General features: G+C 41.5%; 1 protein-coding gene across 1 annotated transcript in view; it reads right to left on the reverse strand.

Moving 5' to 3' along the window:
- T265_07089 (hypothetical protein) overlaps positions 1-22,880 on the reverse strand; it is a gene marked incomplete at both ends in the record, with an annotated part of 117,177 nt that overhangs the window by 18,264 nt on the left and 76,033 nt on the right. Inside the window, 4 exons of the mRNA XM_009172527.1 lie at positions 5,243-5,283; positions 7,848-8,117; positions 8,214-8,489; positions 8,660-8,752. Of these exons, the coding sequence (XP_009170791.1) occupies positions 5,243-5,283; positions 7,848-8,117; positions 8,214-8,489; positions 8,660-8,752 (680 nt within the window). The remainder of the gene's footprint in view (positions 1-5,242; positions 5,284-7,847; positions 8,118-8,213; positions 8,490-8,659; positions 8,753-22,880) is intronic.

A 22,880-nucleotide genomic window follows, 5' to 3' on the forward strand; every position in this document is an offset into this window, starting at 1 on the left:
CGTATCCCATAGTATTGGGTACGAACCTTTCAGGATATTCGTTCTGTAGGAATATGTGTCCCAAGAACTTTAGTTCCTTTTTTAAACAGTCGGGGTAGCATATCTCTATTGCTGTTTTAGTCAGTCATCTAATTAGATTACATTTTTGTCAAAATGGAATGAGGTTATGGAATTGAATATGCTGACCTTTCCACGTTTGCTTTGTTTTCAATGGTCCCGTCGGTCTTCTCTTTAACAATGACATCGAAGAAACTTGACTGTCCGTTCTATTCTGACTCGATAGTGACCTTGATGTTGATGACGGGTGAATTGAAACTACTTAGCACGTCTGTTGCGCTGATAGTTCCGTTAGCAAGTACGAGGATTCCGTCAACGTAGCAACAATACAACGTTTACCGTGCATTGAGTGTTCTGATTTTGAGTTTCCAGTTTGGCTATGGAAAAATCTGCCTACCTGAGACCTGGAGGATTTCCCATTGCCACCCCAACCTTTCGTCGATAAATTTGATTGTCAAAAGTAAACTGAACATTGTAGGGAGCAGGAATTCCTTAAGATCCGAGATGGGAATGCCAATATCTTTACCGTTGCTCTTAATCATGTCAAAAACGTAGTCTATTGTCTCAGTGAGTGGTATATTTGTAAACAATGACTCGACGTCCAGGGAGAACATGGAGTATTTATCAATCTTCAGATATTTAATCTGATCGACGAAATCAAAATTGCCCCTCAGACTGTGTTGATACTTCTCTACTGATTGGTTCTAACAGACAGACAAGCCGTCTATACAAAGCATGGTAAGGAGAATCAGACATATCGAGCATGGACCTGAGACGTAGGCCGGGTTTATGCACTTTTGAGAGACCATAAAGCCGAGGGATTGTTGTACCAGTGGGGCGGATACGCTCGAGAGTATTGGTATCAATATTTCAGGGCTGTTTAATACGTCTTAAAATATAGCATAGAAAACGACCAGTAGTACCTCCAGTGTGGTTAGAAAAGGTATAATTGCTCGACAACAGACACTATCCAGCATCGCGTGGATGGCATCTATTGATGGTTTGAATGTACAACTCACATGATAGGCAAATCGGACGTCGAGTAGCGATAAATTACCGTATTTTGGTGCATGATTCAATATAGACGATACGCCCTCAGTATGCCACTAATTTGCGCACAGCTTGCATGCACGGCATAAGCACAATTATTTCTTCCTTTGAGATGGAATCATTTTCGTGTCATTCAGACATGAAATGTTTTCTTTAGGTTAGAGAGTGCTTCAGTGCAACGTTCTGATCGAAGTAAAGCCGTGGGGAAATTCTTCACTCAGTAGTAGAGCTGCGTCCGTCGTATATATATATATATATATATATATATATATATATATATATATATATATATATATATATATATATATATATATATATATATATATATATATATATATATATATATATATATATATATATATATATATATATATATATATATATATATATATATATATATATATATATATATATATATATATATATATATATATATATATATATATATATATATATATATATATATATATATATATATATATATATATATATATATATATATATATATATATATATATATATATATATATATATATATATATATATATATATATATATATATATATATATATATATATATATATATATATATATATATATATATATATATATATATATATATATATATATATATATATATATACGACGGACGCAGCTCTACTACTGAGTGAAGAATTTCCCCACGGCTTTACTTCGATCAGAACGTTGCACTGAAGCACTCTCTAACCTAAAGAAAACATTTCATGTCTGAATGACACGAAAATGATTCCATCTCAAAGGAAGAAATAATTGTGCTTATGCCGTGCATGCAAGCTGTGCGCAAATTAGTGGCATACTAAGGGCGTATCGTGTATATTGAATCATGCACCAAAATACGGTAATTTATCGCTACTCGACGTCCGATTTGCCTATCATGTGAGTTGTACATTCAAACCATCAATAGATGCCATCCACGCGATGCTGGATAGTGTCTGTTGTCGAGCAATTATACCTTTTCTAACCACACTGGAGGTACTACTGGTCGTTTTCTATGCTATATTTTAAGACGTATTAAACAGCCCTGAAATATTGATACCAATACTCTCGAGCGTATCCGCCCCACTGGTACAACAATCCCTCGGCTTTATGGTCTCTCAAAAGTGCATAAACCCGGCCTACGTCTCAGGTCCATGCTCGATATGTCTGATTCTCCTTACCATGCTTTGTATAGACGGCTTGTCTGTCTGTTAGAACCAATCAGTAGAGAAGTATCAACACAGTCTGAGGGGCAATTTTGATTTCGTCGATCAGATTAAATATCTGAAGATTGATAAATACTCCATGTTCTCCCTGGACGTCGAGTCATTGTTTACAAATATACCACTCACTGAGACAATAGACTACGTTTTTGACATGATTAAGAGCAACGGTAAAGATATTGGCATTCCCATCTCGGATCTTAAGGAATTCCTGCTCCCTACAATGTTCAGTTTACTTTTGACAATCAAATTTATCGACGAAAGGTTGGGGTGGCAATGGGAAATCCTCCAGGTCTCAGGTAGGCAGATTTTTCCATAGCCAAACTGGAAACTCAAAATCAGAACACTCAATGCACGGTAAACGTTGTATTGTTGCTACGTTGACGGAATCCTCGTACTTGCTAACGGAACTATCAGCGCAACAGACGTGCTAAGTAGTTTCAATTCACCCGTCATCAACATCAAGGTCACTATCGAGTCAGAATAGAACGGACAGTCAAGTTTCTTCGATGTCATTGTTAAAGAGAAGACCGACGGGACCATTGAAAACAAAGCAAACGTAGAAAGGTCAGCATATTCAATTCCATAACCTCATTCCATTTTGACAAAAATGTAATCTAATTAGACCTCGGCTTTCTCTCAAAAGTGCATAAACCCGGCCTACGTCTCAGGTCCATGCTCGATATGTCTGATTCTCCTTACCATGCTTTGTATAGACGGCTTGTCTGTCTGTTAGAACCAATCAGTAGAGAAGTATCAACACAGTCTGAGGGGCAATTTTGATTTCGTCGATCAGATTAAATATCTGAAGATTGATAAATACTCCATGTTCTCCCTGGACGTCGAGTCATTGTTTACAAATATACCACTCACTGAGACAATAGACTACGTTTTTGACATGATTAAGAGCAACGGTAAAGATATTGGCATTCCCATCTCGGATCTTAAGGAACTCCTGCTCCCTACAATGTTCAGTTTACTTTTGACAATCAAATTTATCGACAAAAGGTTGGGGTGGCAATGGGAAATCCTCCAGGTCTCAGGTAGGCAGATTTTTCCATAGCCAAACTGGAAACTCAAAATCAGAACACTCAATGCACGGTAAACGTTGTATTGTTGCTACGTTGACGAAATCCTCGTACTTGCTAACGGAACTATCAGCGCAACAGACGTGCTAAGTAGTTTCAATTCACCCGTCATCAACATCAAGGTCACTATCGAGTCAGAATAGAACGGACAGTCAAGTTTCTTCGATGTCATTGTTAAAGAGAAGACCGACGGGACCATTGAAAACAAAGCAAACGTAGAAAGGTCAGCATATTCAATTCCATAACCTCATTCCATTTTGACAAAAATGTAATCTAATTAGGTGACTGACTAAAACAGCAATAGAGATATGCTACCCCGACTGTTTAAAAAAGGAACTAAAGTTCTTGGGACACATATTCCTACAGAACGAATATCCTGAAAGGTTCGTACCCAATACTATGGGATACGTTAAGCCCAATGTTCTGCTGGGAGGTAGCTCATCTACATGCGACTCCCATTCAAAGGTGACTCGGTTGCTGAACTAATTACCAGAAGGCTTAGAAACTCTGTTGATACGACATACTTGGCTACCAATCTGTGTTTGAGCTTCAAATCCAGCCCCACTACCAGTTTCTGCTTGAAGGACACATTTCCAGCTTTTGAGTGCATCCATTTGTGTATTTGTGCCGAGTATCATAAGTTAGTCGTATGGTAAGGCGTTTATCGGACAGAATGCGAGAGCACAATCCCGTGTCTTTGAGTCGTAGTTAGAAGAAACCAGGCTCAGATGCAATACTATAATATTTGGCCGAAACTAGTCATATCATCGACGGAGAGCAAGCTTTCACTGTAATATACCGGGCACCTCTGAACAGATCACGACTGGTACGATCCACACTACTATCGATCACAGAGGCAATTAAAATCCGACTGCTAGATCCACAAATTTGCGTTCAAAAGAAACTTGTACAACATTTGAACTTGAACACGCCTGCGAAAAATCCGGTCCCAAAAGCCTGTTTGACATTGAAGTCACGTACCTGATTCCGTGGCCCATTGACCTACTCCTTATTTGAAACCCTCTTCCTTTGATTTCTATTCCTCTAAAGTGTATGTATACCAGATTTAACCTTTACACGTGATTTCTAGTAACATATAAAATTGTGGCGTATCAACCAAGAGGAACTATCATAGAAAACAAGCTTTGTTCGCCTCATTTACTGTTCTCATGTTTCACTATTACTGGTGAATCACCAGCTGTGAGCATATCAAGAAATTCCAGGAAGTCTCGAACCCACCATCCCCAAGCCAGTAGTTTGACCGTTCGACCACCTAGACAGGGTATAGCACCACTCTTCCCCCAGTCACGAGATCCACGTCACGTGATCACGTGCTGACTGTGCCTCTGTTTGGCTTCCCAATTAGAATAGAACAGCTGTACAGTGCTTCTCATCTTTTCAGAGTAGACTGGATTCACCTACAGAAAAAACATTCACTAAAATTTTCAAACCTACTCTCACTACCAACAGTAATACTGTCCGGCATGACGAACAACCATAATTCGCCCTCAATTGACGAATCGAGTTGATTTAAGGAGATATGGTGTCAAGACTCCACACCAAAGTGCACTGTGCTCCCATAAAAGTACAGTAGTTAATCGCCTAAGGGAACTTTGTGGGATGCAGTGTATGGCTGAAAGACAAATTTGACAACGCTCTAGCTTTGTACATAAATCTAAACTGACTGCTGAGCCTCGTCCTGAAATTTTTTGTACGCCTGTTCTGTTTCGTATTTAAGGATCAAGGACTTAGGTCCTTGATCAGCGGGATACTTTAAATCAAAAGGAACAAAACCTATGGTTAACTCACCATAATATCCTTCCCGTTTGCAAGTAGTGGGCCATCTTTTTCTAAATAGGAGAAAGATGGTACATTAGAAAATTGGTAAAAATTAGAGAATTAGATGAGCGAATTAATGGCATTTATATTACAGTGAGAGGAACAAGATGAACAATTATTTTTCGAACGAAGAAAGTTTAATTCTGCAAGTATGGTATTCTCCCAGCAAAGTTCCCTCCCGGGTGACATCACACTACTAAAGAGGTCACAATGCTCATCTTCGATACTCACGATGTGGCGTGAAAAAATCCCTGGGAAATTCCCTCAACCACGAGAGGCTAGAAGCTTTTCTTCACTTAATTGTCTTCGCATCTGATGAAGGACAATTTTGAAGGGGCATTTTCAAGTTTCCAGTGTGGTATTCTTATGCGAAGTGAATTAACTTATTCCGAATGGCCTAAAAATACTGACTATGGAAAGGATTAGACACTTGCGCGATCGAAAAGCGATATCTTGTCCTTTATCTGACTGTGGCGAATGGCCTATACTGACTATGGAAAGGATTAGACACTTGCGCGATCGAAAAGCGATATCTTGTCCTTTATCTGACTGTGGCGTTGATGCGCGCCAGAAAACTCGTTGGATGTTGTGGTGACGGGTACATATTGTGAGACAAGTGGAAAATCACCTTCCAAAAATGCAAAGTGGCCCGTTGGGGGGAGTGGTTTTCAATACGAGGTGGTGAACTAAAATATCAAGAGTTGAATAGACTAGGGCGAATGGGGACTTCTTTCTAGAACATTTAACTTTCATCCCCATGTTTAAAGCGCACATTTTCAAAAACCTGCCGGAGACATTTGGCCGTGGAGTTTCGATGAAGAAAGGAAAATCAAAACGGAATGACGTGCGTCCGAAGAGTGCTGGTGATATAGGTTGACCTTCAAAATCTGCGAATTATAATCGCATACATCTGTAATACAGAGTAATGTAAGTCCATTAAAAGATTTCGTGCTAGCTATAGATCTCTGCAATTTTTAAACGAATTTGTGCCCACAATCAGGCATTCTCCTGAAACAAGCTAGCATTTACAACCTAGAATACTGTTTACCTTCAAGATATTAACTTCAGGCCACCAAAAACACCGACGTGTCACTCTGAGCTCGCTTTCTCTTATTATAATTATGTAATTTTTCAGGACGGAATTTTGAATTACGTTGCAGGGCATGCTTTTTCCTTTGCCTTATCCTCATGCCTTAGTGAGATTGGTTCAAACTGGCGAAGTTTGTTCTTCGAAATAAGACACCCTGGGCTAATGTTGGCTAACTACATGCTGAAACACCCGAGTGATGACAAAACATTTGGGAAATTCAACGTAGGCTAACAGAAGCAAATGGATAATAACGCATCGATCGACAGTGTCCAAATATTGATAACTCGGGTGAATTCATTGGTGTTTGATCAGGCGGTAGTTGATCTGTACCTCTGGCTCGGCAATTTGCTTGCAAACGTTACGTCACCAGTTAAGGCGTGGTTGTGCGCCAATCTTACCATGAGCTACCAACTATTCTTCTATACACTGTACACATACAAGGAGAAAGTACCCACCAAACCAGGCATTGATGATGTCTCCGCGGTTGGTGACAAAATATCTGCAAACAGATCGCCAAGCTTGGCGGACAAATCAACAGCCAACTCATCTTCAACCAGGTGTCTTATGACTTGATGGCCAGAAAATAAACAGGGCAAGGCAGTCTGTACTTGTAAAGGTTGGGGCGGTTTTCCTGGCAAAAAACAAGCGTGAACGGTAACTAAAAAGCCAATCAGATACTTTTCGGGAAACAGAGCATCGGAACTTCTTTTCATGTCTTCAGATTTTTAGTAATAAAAATGAGATTTCATGCAAATTGTAGGAATACGCTTCAGCCACATCAAATTCCAAAGTGGGTCTAAAATAAAGCAGCACCAATACGGGAGTTAACACTGTAGCAACAACTACAGTAAAAAGCGTTACCCTTGACATTCACGAAGTCCCTTTCCTTCAACATGTTAAAAAAAAGTCCTCAACCTCAGTCTTTCAGTTTTCTGACGGAACGCCATAAAATTCTGTTTTGAAATCCATTGAGATTGCAGACCCCGCAATGAGGGCTTAAAGAACCGATCTATCCTTGGGATAACCATTTAATTCGAAAGTACATTTCGAGAAACCGTTTTCTTGGGGAAGATTACTGTAAGTCCAATTACACTTAGACACTATATGCTGTTGGATTTGGCTAGTCACTGACTTCACTCCCAGAAAGTTTGCTACTGTCCCTTCAGTACATAACGCGGGCAGTAAATTTTTGACCGCGGTTCGTTCCCAGAAGAAATGCGGACTGGTTTCAGCCGGATAGACTGAAGGAAGCCGAATGAATCCAAGCGATTGTCGTCATATCGCAAATGGTGTAAAATGAGCCTCTCTGCAATGTTGCTTGTTAAAGTAAGGAGCAATTATACGAGGTAGCGAGTAATTGGTCTGTGCTACGCACAACACATTAGGTTCGGCAAGTCACCAGTTTAACTTCGATCCCAGAGTACTTAATGCCAAATGTCCTAACTTCTAACAGTAAATAAAAGCAGACGGGCTGAAAATGAATACCTTTCGGCGGCGCACAACACACTCCAATCAGGCGATCCCATGCCGAAGTTCCCATTCCAGCTCCAGACTTTCCAAAACACCAAGGACAACATCCAGGTTTACATCGCCAGCAAGCCCAAATAAGGGCAGAGATCAGGAGGAGTAGGGCCAACAAAAGACCGGCGATGAGCGCGTCAATAAGTCCGCCCATTCCCAGAATACCACCAGGCTGTTTAAGCATCAGGCCGGTACCTGCGTTCATGCCGGCTCCACCACCACCGTAAACCTTCCCTGTTCAATGCAAGACGGTAAAACAGAGGTGAGTCTCGTTTGTTTAACCAAAGTCCATTTTAACATAATTTGTTTGGTTGGGAGGGGCTCGCTTACCGGGAACAAATATCGGTGCGCCAAGGTTGACGTTACCCGTCCCAAGACCGGGCATGACGACACCGCCAGCGTTTGATCCTTCTGGAATTCGATCTGGAAGTGGTTTCGGGGGTCCAGGTTTCTCCGTGGTGATGGGTTGAAGCAAATGTGGCATCAAAACTACAACCACTTCTTCCATGTTGCCGGATGGTTGTCGGCCAGGTGCTACCATCACGTTTGCATCCGACACAAGACTGCCCCTTTCGTCAATCAAATAATGACCGTTCCAGTAGAATGCTGGAGATAGGATAAAAGATTGTAAACAAAATGAAGGATTATATGGCCATCCCGATCAATCATGCATACTTGCTTGTACCAATTTCCATCTACTTAGTGACTGTACGCCTCTGAAATTGGTCGCTTCAGTCCGTCAAATACCGAAACATATAAGACTCAACGTAACTTACCTCCAATTACACCGTCAAAAGTCTTTTGGAAGTCACGATCGGCGCCAAGGACAATCTCGCGAGTAATTTGAGACCCGTCGATACCGACGAAATCTGGGATGAAGTATAGCATCGAGAATTACGAACACATTCATCAGGAAGCTGTTTACAAGACAGATTCATCAACTTAGAATGTTTGACCAGATCTCGGAAGAAGCGGAATAAATCCGGTGGGTGTGTCTGGTTTGATCACGTGGCCTTCGACTAGCGTTGGCATGATGTATGTAAAGCAAAGGAAATGATTGCGCATTCTAAATTTTTCCGTCTGACAATCACCTAGAGATTACACTTCACCATTATAAAGAATACCGATCAATTTCAACCAGTCGCTTTGTTGGACATTTTTGCCCGTTTAACTAATGTACTCTACGCCAACGAGCTTGAGGCATTGAAATTTCCAACACGATCGCACTACTGAGAAAACATGTTGGTTTTTGATCAGTTTGTGGATGGTCAATTCGAAAACAAATGACCGTATATCTTGCGCGTCCGACGAAAACCACTTTTCCCACGGTTTTTGGGAGCCGGCACGCTGCCTTCGAAACAAGAAGGAATGAACGGTCGAGCCAAAAAAATGAACACACGGATTTTTGAGCGGCGATGGCGTGTATTCGGTGAAACTTCATTATGCAACCAATCTGCAATTCTAAAATTAACTTATGCATCATTGCGCTAATATGGTTCTAAATGCATAAGTAGAAACCGAAGCCGAAGTTGTGGCTCTGATATGAAAGCAACGATTAACTCGATCAAGCTCGCTTTTCCATTTGGATGGTTTTTTTTACAGAGGGGAATATGATATTTCAAGCTGACATAGCATGCTTACAAGTAAGCGACACGTATAAACTTTGGAGTAAATGTGTACTCCTGATAATCCTAATGTGTTTACCAGCGAATCATATTCGAGAAAGTTACTAGTCTCATTGTTGTCTCTGTGATATCTATTTACGTTGACGAATATGCGGCACATGGTCCCGTTCGACCCACTAGACATGCTTTTCTGCAAGACGTGGCGGGACAGCTGCAATGGACCGCGATGCCTGTTTTGAGCTTATGACCTCATGTACCGCCGTATCGAGTAATGCATCCATAAGCTGAAACGACGGCTAGCTCTCGAAAAAACTGAGAACTCTGTTTTTGGGACCCTAACGCGTGAGTTGTGTTTTACACGCTGCATATGAACCGTCAGGCGTGTCCGAAAGCGTAAAGGCTCGTTACTTGTGAGCACTAATCAGGTTCTGAAGTATTTTGTTACGGCTCAGTAACAAGAATCACTGCTGACTTTGTTACTTAAACGGAGATATCGTAAAAAGACTATTTGACCATCTTCAGATACCTTTATGACCGAAACAAGCCTCTACATTGGGGCATACAGCAAACAAGGTGTGAGTGACAGACTTACCTTACAGTACCTCTAGAACGATTAGCCACGTCAGTTAGTCCCAAAACCTCACGCAAAACATTCAATGCCTTAATCTTTGAGGCAGCTAAAGACAGTTATTTCCGATTTAGCAATCCGAATCTTAATGTAAGGATTTTGCTTGTGAACACTATCAGGGCACACCAGTACCATGTTTTCAATGACGCAATCACAAAGTAGCATGTAGCGATCTGTGATACTCCCACTTCGGTCTGAAACGCATTCCTTAACAATTAGAGTTTATTGCACTCACTCAATCCAGGGGCTAGTGCGACAGGCTGGCTGCACTCGGTTTTGATCGGTGGGCATCACTGTTGAAAACGAGCCCTTTCTCTAAGCTACTCACACACAGAACAGGGCTAAATGAATTGGCTCGAGTACTACAGTGTGAAAATATGTGAATTTCATTGGTCTACAATCACGTCCATCCAATCATGGTTTTCACACTACTTGAGAGTCACTTTTGAGCTGCGTGTTTGGTACTCCAGAGAAATAGCAGCAGCCCGGCATACTACTGCATCCACCTAACTCCTATATGAACAGACTGTACGGATAATTCCTGTGATGAGAACAATGTAACCGCTTCCTTTTTTCCGGTACCATTCTTGTAGTTGTGTGATGGAGACAAAACCGGTCTTGGGGAAGTCTGATTATCCAGGTAAACTGTTTATTTTCCGATGAACTTCAGATTCAACCTTGCGCAAAGATACCACTCGAAAAATATGTTATACCCATGTGTGAATCGAAGCACTCCTAATAGGAGGGGGATTAGCTCTCAGCTACATAGTCTCGTTACAGGACGAAATGTTTTCGACGTCGCGTAATAGGTTGTGAAAAAGTCCTAGTGAAAATAACGGCCTAAATCAGAATTATTTGTTATAGTCAGTTTGCAGTGGGGCATAGAATGAAGTTGACATTTGGCGATTTTTGTTTGTTTGTGTGTGTTTAGTGGTTCACGGTCGTGACATTCACCAACCTTGGAAATCTAATAGAACTGTCAGGTTCGTCGCTCCATCCCCTTTGACTGCTAGGCACCAATTGGTTATCACGATCAATATCGACCATTCGCAGCGTGACTGTGGTCTTTCCGTTATTCATCCTTCATGGGTTGGTTTTTCCAATAAAAGAATCTGTGTAAGACAGCGACGATTGGCTTGTCACGAGTTGCTGTTCAAACACGCCACGGTCAGTCGCCAGGCCAAAACGAATAAGTCTGTGATTATTTGGGTTGGTGTACGAACAAGCAAAAATCGATACACGAAATTTACTGATTATGAATCCAGATTCCACATACTGGAACGTGGATAGATCTGTCATTTGCAGCACGTTGACTCAGATGCTCGGATGCGTGCATACCTCTACTCAATGCCTGCTTATCTGTCTGGAATGCACAGTGAAGTTTTGGAGGCCACCAAGTCTGGTTTTTTGGAGGAGTGCTCAAAATAAGCTTGCCACTAGTAAGACAAGAACATTTAGAAGTAGTAAGTTCTGGGACGATATATGATGAGTATGATAATAAAGCCGTTGTGAAATCATGTAGTAAAAGCATAACCTCAGGACCACTTGATAGGACACTACTCCTAAGATTGATGGAAGCCCCTCGACAGTCCACCACCGATTTTGCCCCGGTAGGTGTAACCTCCAAAATTACATACATACATACTGCATTTCACACTTATAGGCATCACAAACGGAAGACTCCTTTGATCCTTAACATCATCCTCGCATATTAATTTCTGTTTCAATGTTAGGGTGAACGGGTGGAAATTCGTTGACCTTAGAAATCATATAAAGTTGTCAATAACCCTGAAAAATACTTCATAAACTTAAATACCGATCCAAAATTGATTGGGGAGACCTCCGCTACCCTACTTGGTGAACTGATAACGTAAGCAAGAAATCCATTCGGATCCCATGCATGTCTCGCTTTGAAAACAACTTAGAATGTTATGCGCACTGTCACCCTAAACAGTTCCAAATTTATATTTATCATGGATGAAAGGATTCACCGCATCAGTCAGAAGGCACGGTTCGTTCTCCCTGGTTTAAACGCAGGAAGATCAGAGGGGTATACTCGCAATCTAGAGGAAGTAAAGGTCTCGGCACGCAAATGAAATGCAAGGAACCTCTTCGAAATATGGTACTCCGCTACAAACACAATCGACCGACATGCAGAAACCAACCCAATATAGGTACCACCACAGGCTAGTGACTTTACTCTCGAAGAGGATTCAGGTTGTACGGCTCAATGACTTGCGAAGGTGGGGAGCAAGAAAACTGTGTAGGCCAAGTGGACGTTAGATAGTGTGCACCATCAACCCAGAAGAATGTGTTTTCACACTACTAAAAGACCCACTAATCAAGTGACGCTGGGAGATGACTGGAACCAAAAGGAGAATATCGAGAAATTTTTGGTGGGATATGAGAATGTGACGATTGAAAAACTAATCACAGGTCAACCATGAAACCGAGAACACAGATGGCAACAGTTCAGCTCGGATCCTCCATTTATCGATGGGCGTGTTGCACACGGATGTACCTCTTTACCGACAACCAAGTCAGCAAGAGTGAGGAAATGCCTATGAAAATTCCTTAAGACCTGAAAACTGATAAAAAAAATCTTACATTGCATGCCATTTTTTGCATATCTGCATCAAATACATTACGACATGGGACTGCTTTTCAGCCCAGTCTCCGGACTCCAAAATAGGGCCTTGTTCGTGTTGATTAGCGAACTGACCCATAAGTTGAGGTGAAAGATAGTCTGAGTGCTTCGGAACAGTGTTTCGTACAAATGTGGTTCATATCATTGAAAATTTATCTAATTTACTCACGGGAATTTTTAACCCTAAAACCAGACACGCGAGACTTTTAAACCTCATTAGGAAATCGCTTACGTGATAATTCAGCTTGAATTAGCGTCACAGTTGACTAGCTTATCTTCTAGACATAACAAATCACTTATTTCTAAGAAACTCACCAGCTGCTACATCTAGTCGACTACGTCATCAGATTAGTCGAATCCAGCAGGTAGACTAACAACAGCTATTCACATACGAGCAAGGATCGGAATGACTTACCACAACGCTCGCTTCGATTAGGTGAACACAGGGTAGTCACAGATTTTGCAGATCACGTTTAAGTCGTTTGAATTAATAATCGCGTTTCTTCTGGTGAGTCAGCTTCTGGCGAGCGAGTTTCGCCTAGCCTTGCCACACCTCCACACGAGTCAAATGTGGTAAACCTGACACTGGTTATGTCGCTCCAGCCGAGTTAGTAATACACCGAAAGTCAATTAGCATTAGCAATTGATTGCAAAGATCACTGAGTTCCGTCCTTGTCCTTGTGGTGGTACATTGACAGACAGAAAAGGATAGACAGACACCTAGGATTCAGGTAGGTGAATCATTTAAAACACCAGATAGTGCATCTCCAATCCGTTTCAAGAAGCTGTTGTTGGAAGTGGAAACACTTGTTCCTATAATCACCCTTATTGCGACACAAAATGAGATGTCTCGAAATCTCATTCTCAGGATATTTCTGGCCGCTGTACGTTGTCATCTTGCTACCGAGATATGGTGACTAGGTTTCCAAATGTACAGATAGCTACTAAGAAGCGGAAACCGTGTAAAATGTCAAATAGGTGAATGGTACCTGGCAGCGCCCTTGATAGATTTAACAAAGTATCCGGAGTATCACAACCTAGGAACTCGTCAATATTATTTGCGTTGTCCATCGAAATGTTCACCGATCAAGAGAAGAGTAAAACAAGACTTTCCGGAACAAACACTTCACGTTGATTCTTTCGCAGGGCAAGAACTTTGTTCAGCCACTTTTCGCATGAAATTTGTCTTGATTTGAACGCACTGTGATGAATGAAAAGAACGATAATCTTGATACTCAGCCAATCGCAAGCTGCAATGCACAGAATGAAGCTGACGAGATTCCCACGCATTGAATAATTCATCTATGTGCGCTATGAACAAGCTATCAGTTATTTTCTTCTGATGCTCCAAGATGCGCTCAAAAGGAATCTCCATCATCAAGTGTGACTGAGATCAGTGCACCCTTTGAAAGTTGTGAGGCTGTTAGATGAGCTGATGCTAAATCTCAAACTCACCTGTCACTTTGGTAGGCTTTTAAGTAAATCTTACATACCTACATTAGTTGTGTTGAATCGATTCGCACCTAGCTAGTGTACGATTCACCAAAGCACTTATAGATGCCACCAGGCAAACCGAGTTTTCTTAAAAGCACAGAGGATTTTTGTTGTACAGATTCGGTAGACCCAAGATTCAGCTAAGAACTTGTTTGATTAGAGCCAAACGCTATATGTTGTTGGCCAAAAAATCTTGTAGTTAGCTGCTGCTTTCATCGACTGGTCTGAAAATACTGAGGCATAAACTACTTGTCAAACAGACCGGCAAATCCTACTTAGGTTATCAAGAAACAAGCTTTTGAAGACATTATCCACATCAGTGAGGACTATGTGCACTATATCAGTGAACATTCTTAGACAATTAATCGAGATTCACAGGTTCTTGGTCGATAATTTCAACGGCTTATCAGAATGAAACTAGTAGACGTAGGTAAGGCACGTTGGTGCAATTATTGTGAAATTGCCATTAATCACGTGGCTTTAAAAGTACTTCGAAACATCCATTCAACAAAAGTTTGCACACATCCCAGCTGCCTTATGAGGTTGGGGAATTTTACCTGAGTGGGAACTCCGATATAATGAAATAAGTTAGATGAAGAAAAATGGTTCTTTCGGACACATGCAAAATTGCTCTTCGTGAAAAATGATCATCCAGTGATTTATCTGTTTAGCAGACTACCATAAATTCGGGTTTTTAATCATGGAGTACCAGTAACTAATTTACACCGCACCGAAAAAGCCAGATGGCATGAAAGGAATACGTTGGAAGAGCAGTTCTATGTTGCTGTTTTAAATCGTCGATAGTTCTGGAATATTTAATTGAACTATTTACCAGTGAGTGTTCTTGAAAGACCACAGCTGATAAAGTTTCTGGAAACTCTTCCACAGCCTATTACTGGCTTTTTCCTACTTCGGTCACATCAGGTAGACACAATCCATGAGTTTTCGTCAACTCTACGCTCTACTTGAACCCGAATTGTAAGCAAACTATTTTGATTTTAATCACGTGAATAGCGTTCATTCAAGGAAATGCTCTGCAATACGTCAAACAACGTGCCATATAGAACATGAGACGGTCTATATGAACACTTTCACTTGTATAATATCGTAGATGAGAGATACAGATGAGTCTCCCGTTAAAACCAAATTATTTGGCAAATGTGTTTACCGATCCAATTTGTTAGTGAACTTGTAAGACAGATCTATTCAACAACAAAAAACGTTATGACATGGGTTAGTAATGAATCAAGAGTTTGTGATATAATCCCAGCGACAACACAGAGTGCATTGGGTCAACGCATCTCGCTTCGTCCTATCCTCGTCTCCAATATGTTCCTAGTTGTTTATACCAACTCAAAAATTAGAATGTGAAGGGCCTCTTTGCTTTAAAAATTTTCTTCCGAAAAGGGCGTTTCCTCATATGAGATGTTTTAACACAGTAGGTGATAAAATGCGGGAATAAATACAACATTCACATTCACAAAACCCCCTGCTTTCGTACATCAACGTAGAATCCATTTAACGATTTCATAGGGCATGTGATTAGACCATTGGTGTTGTTTTCATTGATAGACAATTAGCATTTTTGAGTGGCGATCTAAATGGAGCAGAACTCCAGCAAGCATCCTTAAAAACCTGACGGATCGATTGCTCACAAGTGGTGCTCCATTTATGCAACCCAAAGTCATCGGATGTGGCACCATCACAGTCAATGTTGCACGGTTGTAATACGACGAAATCAATCGCCTCCCGGACCTGCTTGATGGCCAAGTTTGACAGTGTGGAAAACGGAAAATGTTGGTTTTGACGTAAGATACTATACGAATAGAGAAAGACTGGCCGGTCAGTAGGTGCATTTGATTAAGTCATACGCTGTTCAACTACAGTATGGTCTGAGCGGAACTGATGCACACTTGATACGTGTATGTCTAACAACTAGCACATTCTAGGCCAGTCAGAATAAAACATTTTAGAAGAACTAAAGAAAAATAATATTATAAGGAAGACTTATGGCTTTCATAATCCTGCCAAAAAGTGAACTTCAACAAATAACCATTTTGTCATCAACCATATAAGTAGCGTCTACACAGGAGAAAATACTTGGATTGCCCGAATCCTCGAAATTTCATACAGCATCTCCAGACGAAAAATAAAATACACGAGTTGGCTTTTGGAGTCTCGAGTTCACAATTTACAGTTTAAACACACAAGGACTTAGCATTTTACGACATCGGCTTAGGATGATGATGTAATAAAACACGTCCCCGCTCGCAGAAATTGTAAATAAAGTTAACCATATCTCGATTTGGTCCAAACCAACCCCATTTACGAGTGATGCAGGTCCGTACATTTTTTCAAGAGCTGTATATTATTTTATGTATATTCAATATCTAATGACCAATATCAAATCACTCTTTCTCTGTTGGTTTGGTTAGACTGAATCCGTAATTCCCAAGTGAAATTTAAAGTACCTGTGTGAACGAATTTTAGGGGAAAATTTTTCCGTTTCATTCTTATGTGTTTACACTAGTATAAAATGCCGCATTAGTTGGGGTTAGGATCATTTAACTTTTGGGATTTTTGTTTACAGAAGGAACAACCTAATCCATTTTCTACCCTACCTTTGACGAGGAACTGCACCTCGCTTGCAGCATCGCAGTCCGATCCCTATTTCGCCATATTTTTTCTGCGATGACAGATTCTCTTCCGAGCTCGCCTCTTCCTTCCCGTCCTCCTTGGTCAATTGGCCTCTGTCATCTGTCTTCCTAACTGAACTCTTTGCTGGGTAATCTCTGATTCGTTTGAGACCCACTTTAAAACCAAATTCGCATGTAAACGGGTATAGTTCGCAAATTTGGGTTTCCGTTGAACACCTGATTGAAGAAAATTGGAGAGCTGCGCCTTCCTGATGAATCATGGGCTTCTGAAGAGTTTAAGCAACCGTCGGAGTATCTTAATTTTGAGTAAATACGCTGCAATATCATGCCAAATAAAACAAGAAGGGCGATTATGCATCATATTCAGCTGAAGAGCTTGTTGGGATTTCGTTGAATCACCCGTTAAATCCTAAATGGTGTGCAAATGCATGTAATTCGCGTCGTTCATACTTTGATTTCGGAGTTTCTACAATCTTCCAATTCCTGCGGCAATTTACTGCTGTGTTTCATTAGTTTATTCACATAGGCTAATGTGTTTTGCTCGTCTATTTAAATTTAACTGTGATTATACCAGGGGAGGGGGACGACGTTTCAAACGAGTTAACTCTACAAATTCCAAAGCCAACTACAACTAATCAGTAGCTAATCATCACGTTTGAAACGTCCGCGGGGTTCGATCGACACCACCAGGACAGTTACTGGTCGTCGCCTCACATGTCAGAGTTTCAAGCTGCTACATATTCACAACAGAGAAAACTGCTTAGGTTGGTTCTGCTGTCTCACTGGTCTTTAACCGAGAGTGTTTCACTTTGGAGGAGTCTCGGGGTTTAAATACGGTAATTGAAGCCCAACAATTTTTTGAATAGGTATAGCAGGTGCGAATCATCTGATGACTAGATATCACTTGACATCCGGTGACCAACCGCGTAGTTTCATGTAAATCAGGCCAGACTATGTGTCGGCATTGTGACAGGTTTCAAAACTGTTTGGGGCTCAGCAGAAATTGTACAAAGTTTCATACTGCTGCAACGATATTTCTACTGGAATTCCTGCAGAAGAGGATCACCGGCATCTTGAGGAACATTGGAACAGTATATGAAGGGGACATAGGGACAACTGTTTGACAGGGTTTAAAAATTGTCACGTAAATCCACCTCGTTGGGTTTTATATAAAATGAGAAGAGAGCTCCACGTGGTGCCTTTCAGCTTGTCGTGAATGACGATTTGCACGTGACCTTTTTTACTCTTGGTTGTGCTGTCCATTGGAACTATTCCGCATGGTGTCAACGTTTTTCTAAGCAAGTTTGGTGCAACTGAGCTCAGCCTATTCACTTGGTATATGACTTACCATTATGTACGTTCCCACATCCATGGTAAAATTTGATTGATGCTTTAATTTTCCTCCAACCCCACTACTAATTTTATCACGCCGGAAATTTAGGAAGTGCCAACATGCACAATGCTTCCCTCTAAGAGCCAACAGAACCATAGAACTGGTTGGAGTAATGCGGTTATCGCCAATGCAAAGTGTGAACGGGCGGAACTGCGGCCCTAGCTGCCATATCTCTCCTGTTGCTTTTTATAACTTTTATCCACGATCACCTACTTTCGCTACAAACATGGAGTTTGGGTGAAAAAATCGAGAATTTCGTCCTAATAATCGTGGCTTCTGTCACAAGAGCATTGTCCTTATTTGTACCTGTAGGAGTTTCGAGCCAGTTTACTAAAGCGAAGGAGCGAAGTAACTGCTGGACAGGAGTGACACATTCTAATGTTTCTGCTGGTCGTTTGCGACCAGAAAAATACCTGGTGTACGGATACTCTGCATTTCCTTAAAAATTTGGAGAAATGTCGTCCTTCTATGATGTTCTACTCTCCTTCTGGACTATTGAATATTGACAGTGCTCTGTTTTATACCAGTTCTCAACAATAGGCGAATTTCAAAATACTGTGGCACAATTTGAAGAGGGATATCTTTCACAATATGTAGAAGAGATGCACGGTAGGAAATAGATTGTCAATCACCTCCGACCTGACAAATTGAGGGCTGAGCAACATTCTTACGACTTTAGGTCCTAATCCGTTCTACGCACACCTCTTGAACGCTGCGTTACATGTCTCCGTTTTGCGACGTGATGTCTTTAGATGCTGGACAAATGTTTGTTAGAAAGGTAACAAAAGGTGATAGTGGTATGTTTGCCGAAAAATGTGCAATAAACCTGGATAGTTTGTCTGCTTAAATCGTCTTTACGCTTGAATGTCTATTTTATTTTGGGGTTTGAGCGCTTAAACCCTAGCACCTGGAAGTTGAAATTAGTGTGAAACTCTTTAGTAGGCGCAACTGAAGCCGCCCACTCACGCAAGGCTGAAAAATTTTTGACCCTCATCTTGCGCACCACCTCCTTCTAGGCACTGACATACCGAATGTGCTTCAGTGGCAGGAAAACAAATTTCTTGCAAAAGCCGTGAATTACCTGTAAGGACAGCTGAAAATACACACATACCCATCTACTCAAAAGTTATATTACTTGAACACTTCATGTTTTGAACCTCCATTTTTTCAGTGCTATGATTATTCAGGAAACCAGAAAACCCTGTTAGCCTTTCTATGACTCCTTCATCGCCAGGGCCGAACCAAACAAACTAGTTTTGCACTCCGGTGGGATTTAAAAAATCGTGTCTACTAATTTTGACTTACTTACTAGTCAGTGTCACGAAATTGACATAAAAAAGTAAAATTCCGATAACTTTAATAGATCTGACACATTTGATTCCACAATGGAGATTCGATTCTCAGTCATCAGCTTCCGAATACGTTTTGGTATATGACACAATTGTACGATAAGGAGAGGCACATGCAGGTTAACCTTCACAACCAATGCGTGTCTGCTGTGGTTTTGTTTCTGTCTGTCTGACCTCTATCTACATCGGCAAGTCGGCATTTGTGGATGCTCGCACCTATGTGTACGAGCGTTGGATTGTGTGATAGTGCAGGGCGTCTGGTGAGATTTCTGTCACAGAGCGAATGCTCCGCGTGGTGTGTGTATGTGTGTGTGTGTGGGTGGGTGTGCGGAGTGCGTACGTGCGATAGCATGCTTCAGATGATTGGGGAGCCAATGGCATGGGACCAAGACCCGATAAGTAACACCAGAGACAGCAACACACAGGTCTGATCCGTAGACGTCAGAGAAACCGCTACGAATAACCGCTTGCGATGACTACTTCTTACGTCCTTGAAATAGCAAAGACACGATGCAGCTGTGACTTTCGTCGACTGACCAGGGTCCGGCCAAATTGGGACTTAGTTCAACTCCCCACTACCCATGTTCCGACGTACGGTGAACATGAGTTTGGTGGTTACCGTACAGCAGTTACTGGGTCGCCGTCCAAGACGTCGGGTCAACCAATCACACTGCTCCAGCGTGAACACCATCGCTTGTTCAGACGTGATAATTCAGATGTATCCAGCTGGTGGTGTAGTGGTAGCACACTCGTCCGGCACGGTCAAGGATACACGTGGCCGATGAGCTCTGATAAGAGCAAAATTCGAGTCCAAAGCTTCCCTTTTTGGCGTGGACTTAGTAGAAGAATTGCGCCGGGCCAGGAGGAGAGTTCACCCCTGACCGATGTGAACACCAACACCACATAACATTTTAAGCATTTCTGTCACTGTTGTTGTCTAACCCTCAAACACTATTTACTCTTATTATCAAACCGGTTCAGTAGAGCAGCATAAGGTTTGATTTTGAATGAGATAATTGAAAGCGCGTTGAACCGTTGGGAAGAAGAAAGGTTTCGGTAATTTTGAAATGGTTCCCCGACTGACAGCGAACTTCGTTTAAAAATAACGTCTTGATTTTTTCAAATAATTATCAGGGCGGGAACCGGCAGTCAGTATGAAATCAAGCAAACGGGAATAAATCCGCACCACGGAAATGGCTATTAAAGATCTCTTTGCTGTCCCAAGACAACAGGAAGCTTGATTGCGAAAGATAGGGACAGTTCATTAAAAAGAAACCTGCCCACAAACCAAGTCTTTTCCTGGATACAACATCCAAGGGCCTTTGAAAAGTCTTAATATTTGATGGTATAACGAAGTTCGGGCAAAGCTCTTGTTTATGGTATTCCTTAACTGAACATGTGACGCCAAGACCAAGATTCAAGTGATCAATATCTACGACTGGTGCCCTATGAAGGAACATCATTCCAGCTGAAACATGAAATGGCCTGTGTGCAGTGAATTTGTTTGAAGAATCCGAAATTCAGTGTAATATCACTTTAGTCTCCAATTAACAACAATTCACTTTACAAATACGTACCATGTGGTGTTCAACGGTGAAATGAATTTGATAGACTATGCCTGCCTGATGAGTCCAAAGACCGGCGAAACCAGTAGTGCACTGTCCAGGAGCTTTCGCTGACCTTTCAACTAGTGTCAAGCGGAGGGAGTTTACTCCCCTATCATGGCTTCTGTGATTAGTTTTGGTTTTGCATTGGTGGTGATCGCGATTTTGAAAATGGGTGGGTGGCAAAATGTTCTTGACCCATGGTACCATAGTTACACAAGATCCTATTAACGAGAAACTTACGGTCACTTACAGATTTATGGGCAATGAACTGAAAGTTACGGTTTTGTACTTAATTAATACCAACGCCAAAACAGCTTCTAGAGGCAGGCATTTGACAGTACCCCAATGGGTCCTCCACTAGGCTCACTTCTCACCAATGTTTTTATGGGACGGCTTGGAAACTCCGCTGAAGTATAGAAAAGAGACATTCCTACCGGCGATATGTGAACGACATATTCGCCATCAAAGACAAACCCTCAGAGCTGCTGGAAATTTGAATGAATCTAAACCAAGGACATCAGATCATTCAGGTTATCTTTGAAGAGGAAAATGACAACCCTTTCCATGTCTTTGGTGTGCGGCTGCTAAGCGTGCCTGATGGCTGAATGAAGTGGTCGGTTTACCGGAGCCGGCTTTGTCTCAGTGAAAGGTAAACTACATTTAGTTCGGTGTCTTGCTGACAGGATTTTGAAGCCTAACTCCAATGGTTAGTTAGCAGGCTTCATGAAAATGGTCGGACAGGTTCATCTCAAAACATATAACTGCTACAGCTGTGAACACCAAACCGGTCACAGTTAAGAAGAAATCCACCCTCATTCATCTTCTGGCGGCTGACTGTCTGACTCGGCGTATACCTCACACTTAGGAAAACCTAATCGGCCGCTTCACCCAAAATATGCCTTACGATTCCTCAGTTGATGTCCCTACATCTCAAATATAAGCTGCGACCCACATTCAAAGCTTGGTAATCTACTCCTTTGCATGCCGTTGTACAGTATAATACATAGGCCTCAGGACACGGTAGTTAGGCAAGAGAGTAAGGCTGAGTGCCGGTTTGAGGAGGCCTATTACTGGTGCGGTGGTCACTTCCTTTGCTGAGAGGAGTAACGTGATTAATTATAACACGCTTTCCGAATACTGTACCACGCATCTATCTACCTACCAATAACCGGCCATTGCCCAGGCTATTCGTTCACGCAATCTGAATCTCTCTAATCAGAAAACGCCCGTACGCACAATCAGGCATCCGTGGTCTACTCACGTGTTCAGGACGACCGGACGTGGCGTAAACAGTTTTCACACTTTTATCTGCGGATTCCACTTTATCCTTGTCTTACTTGTGAGGATAGCTCGACTTTAGTTTTTCCAATCTCTATCTGTATTGATCAGAAAAGTTGGTGAAAACATTTACATTCATCAATCTGCTTAAGCTTGTATATTAGTCCCTCCAGGCTTGCCTCCTCCTTCGTACTAAACCCACTTTGTCCACTCCACTTCTACCCTGCATCGAAGTTACTGATCTTACTGTAACTGGATATATGAGGATAACAGATTCATGAAACTAAGGTCCTCAAGTTATGTGCACTAGTTCGTTCGT

Source organism: Opisthorchis viverrini (genome assembly GCF_000715545.1).
Source record: "Opisthorchis viverrini unplaced genomic scaffold opera_v5_156, whole genome shotgun sequence".
In the NCBI taxonomy this organism is placed as follows: Eukaryota; Metazoa; Platyhelminthes; class Trematoda; order Opisthorchiida; family Opisthorchiidae; genus Opisthorchis; species Opisthorchis viverrini.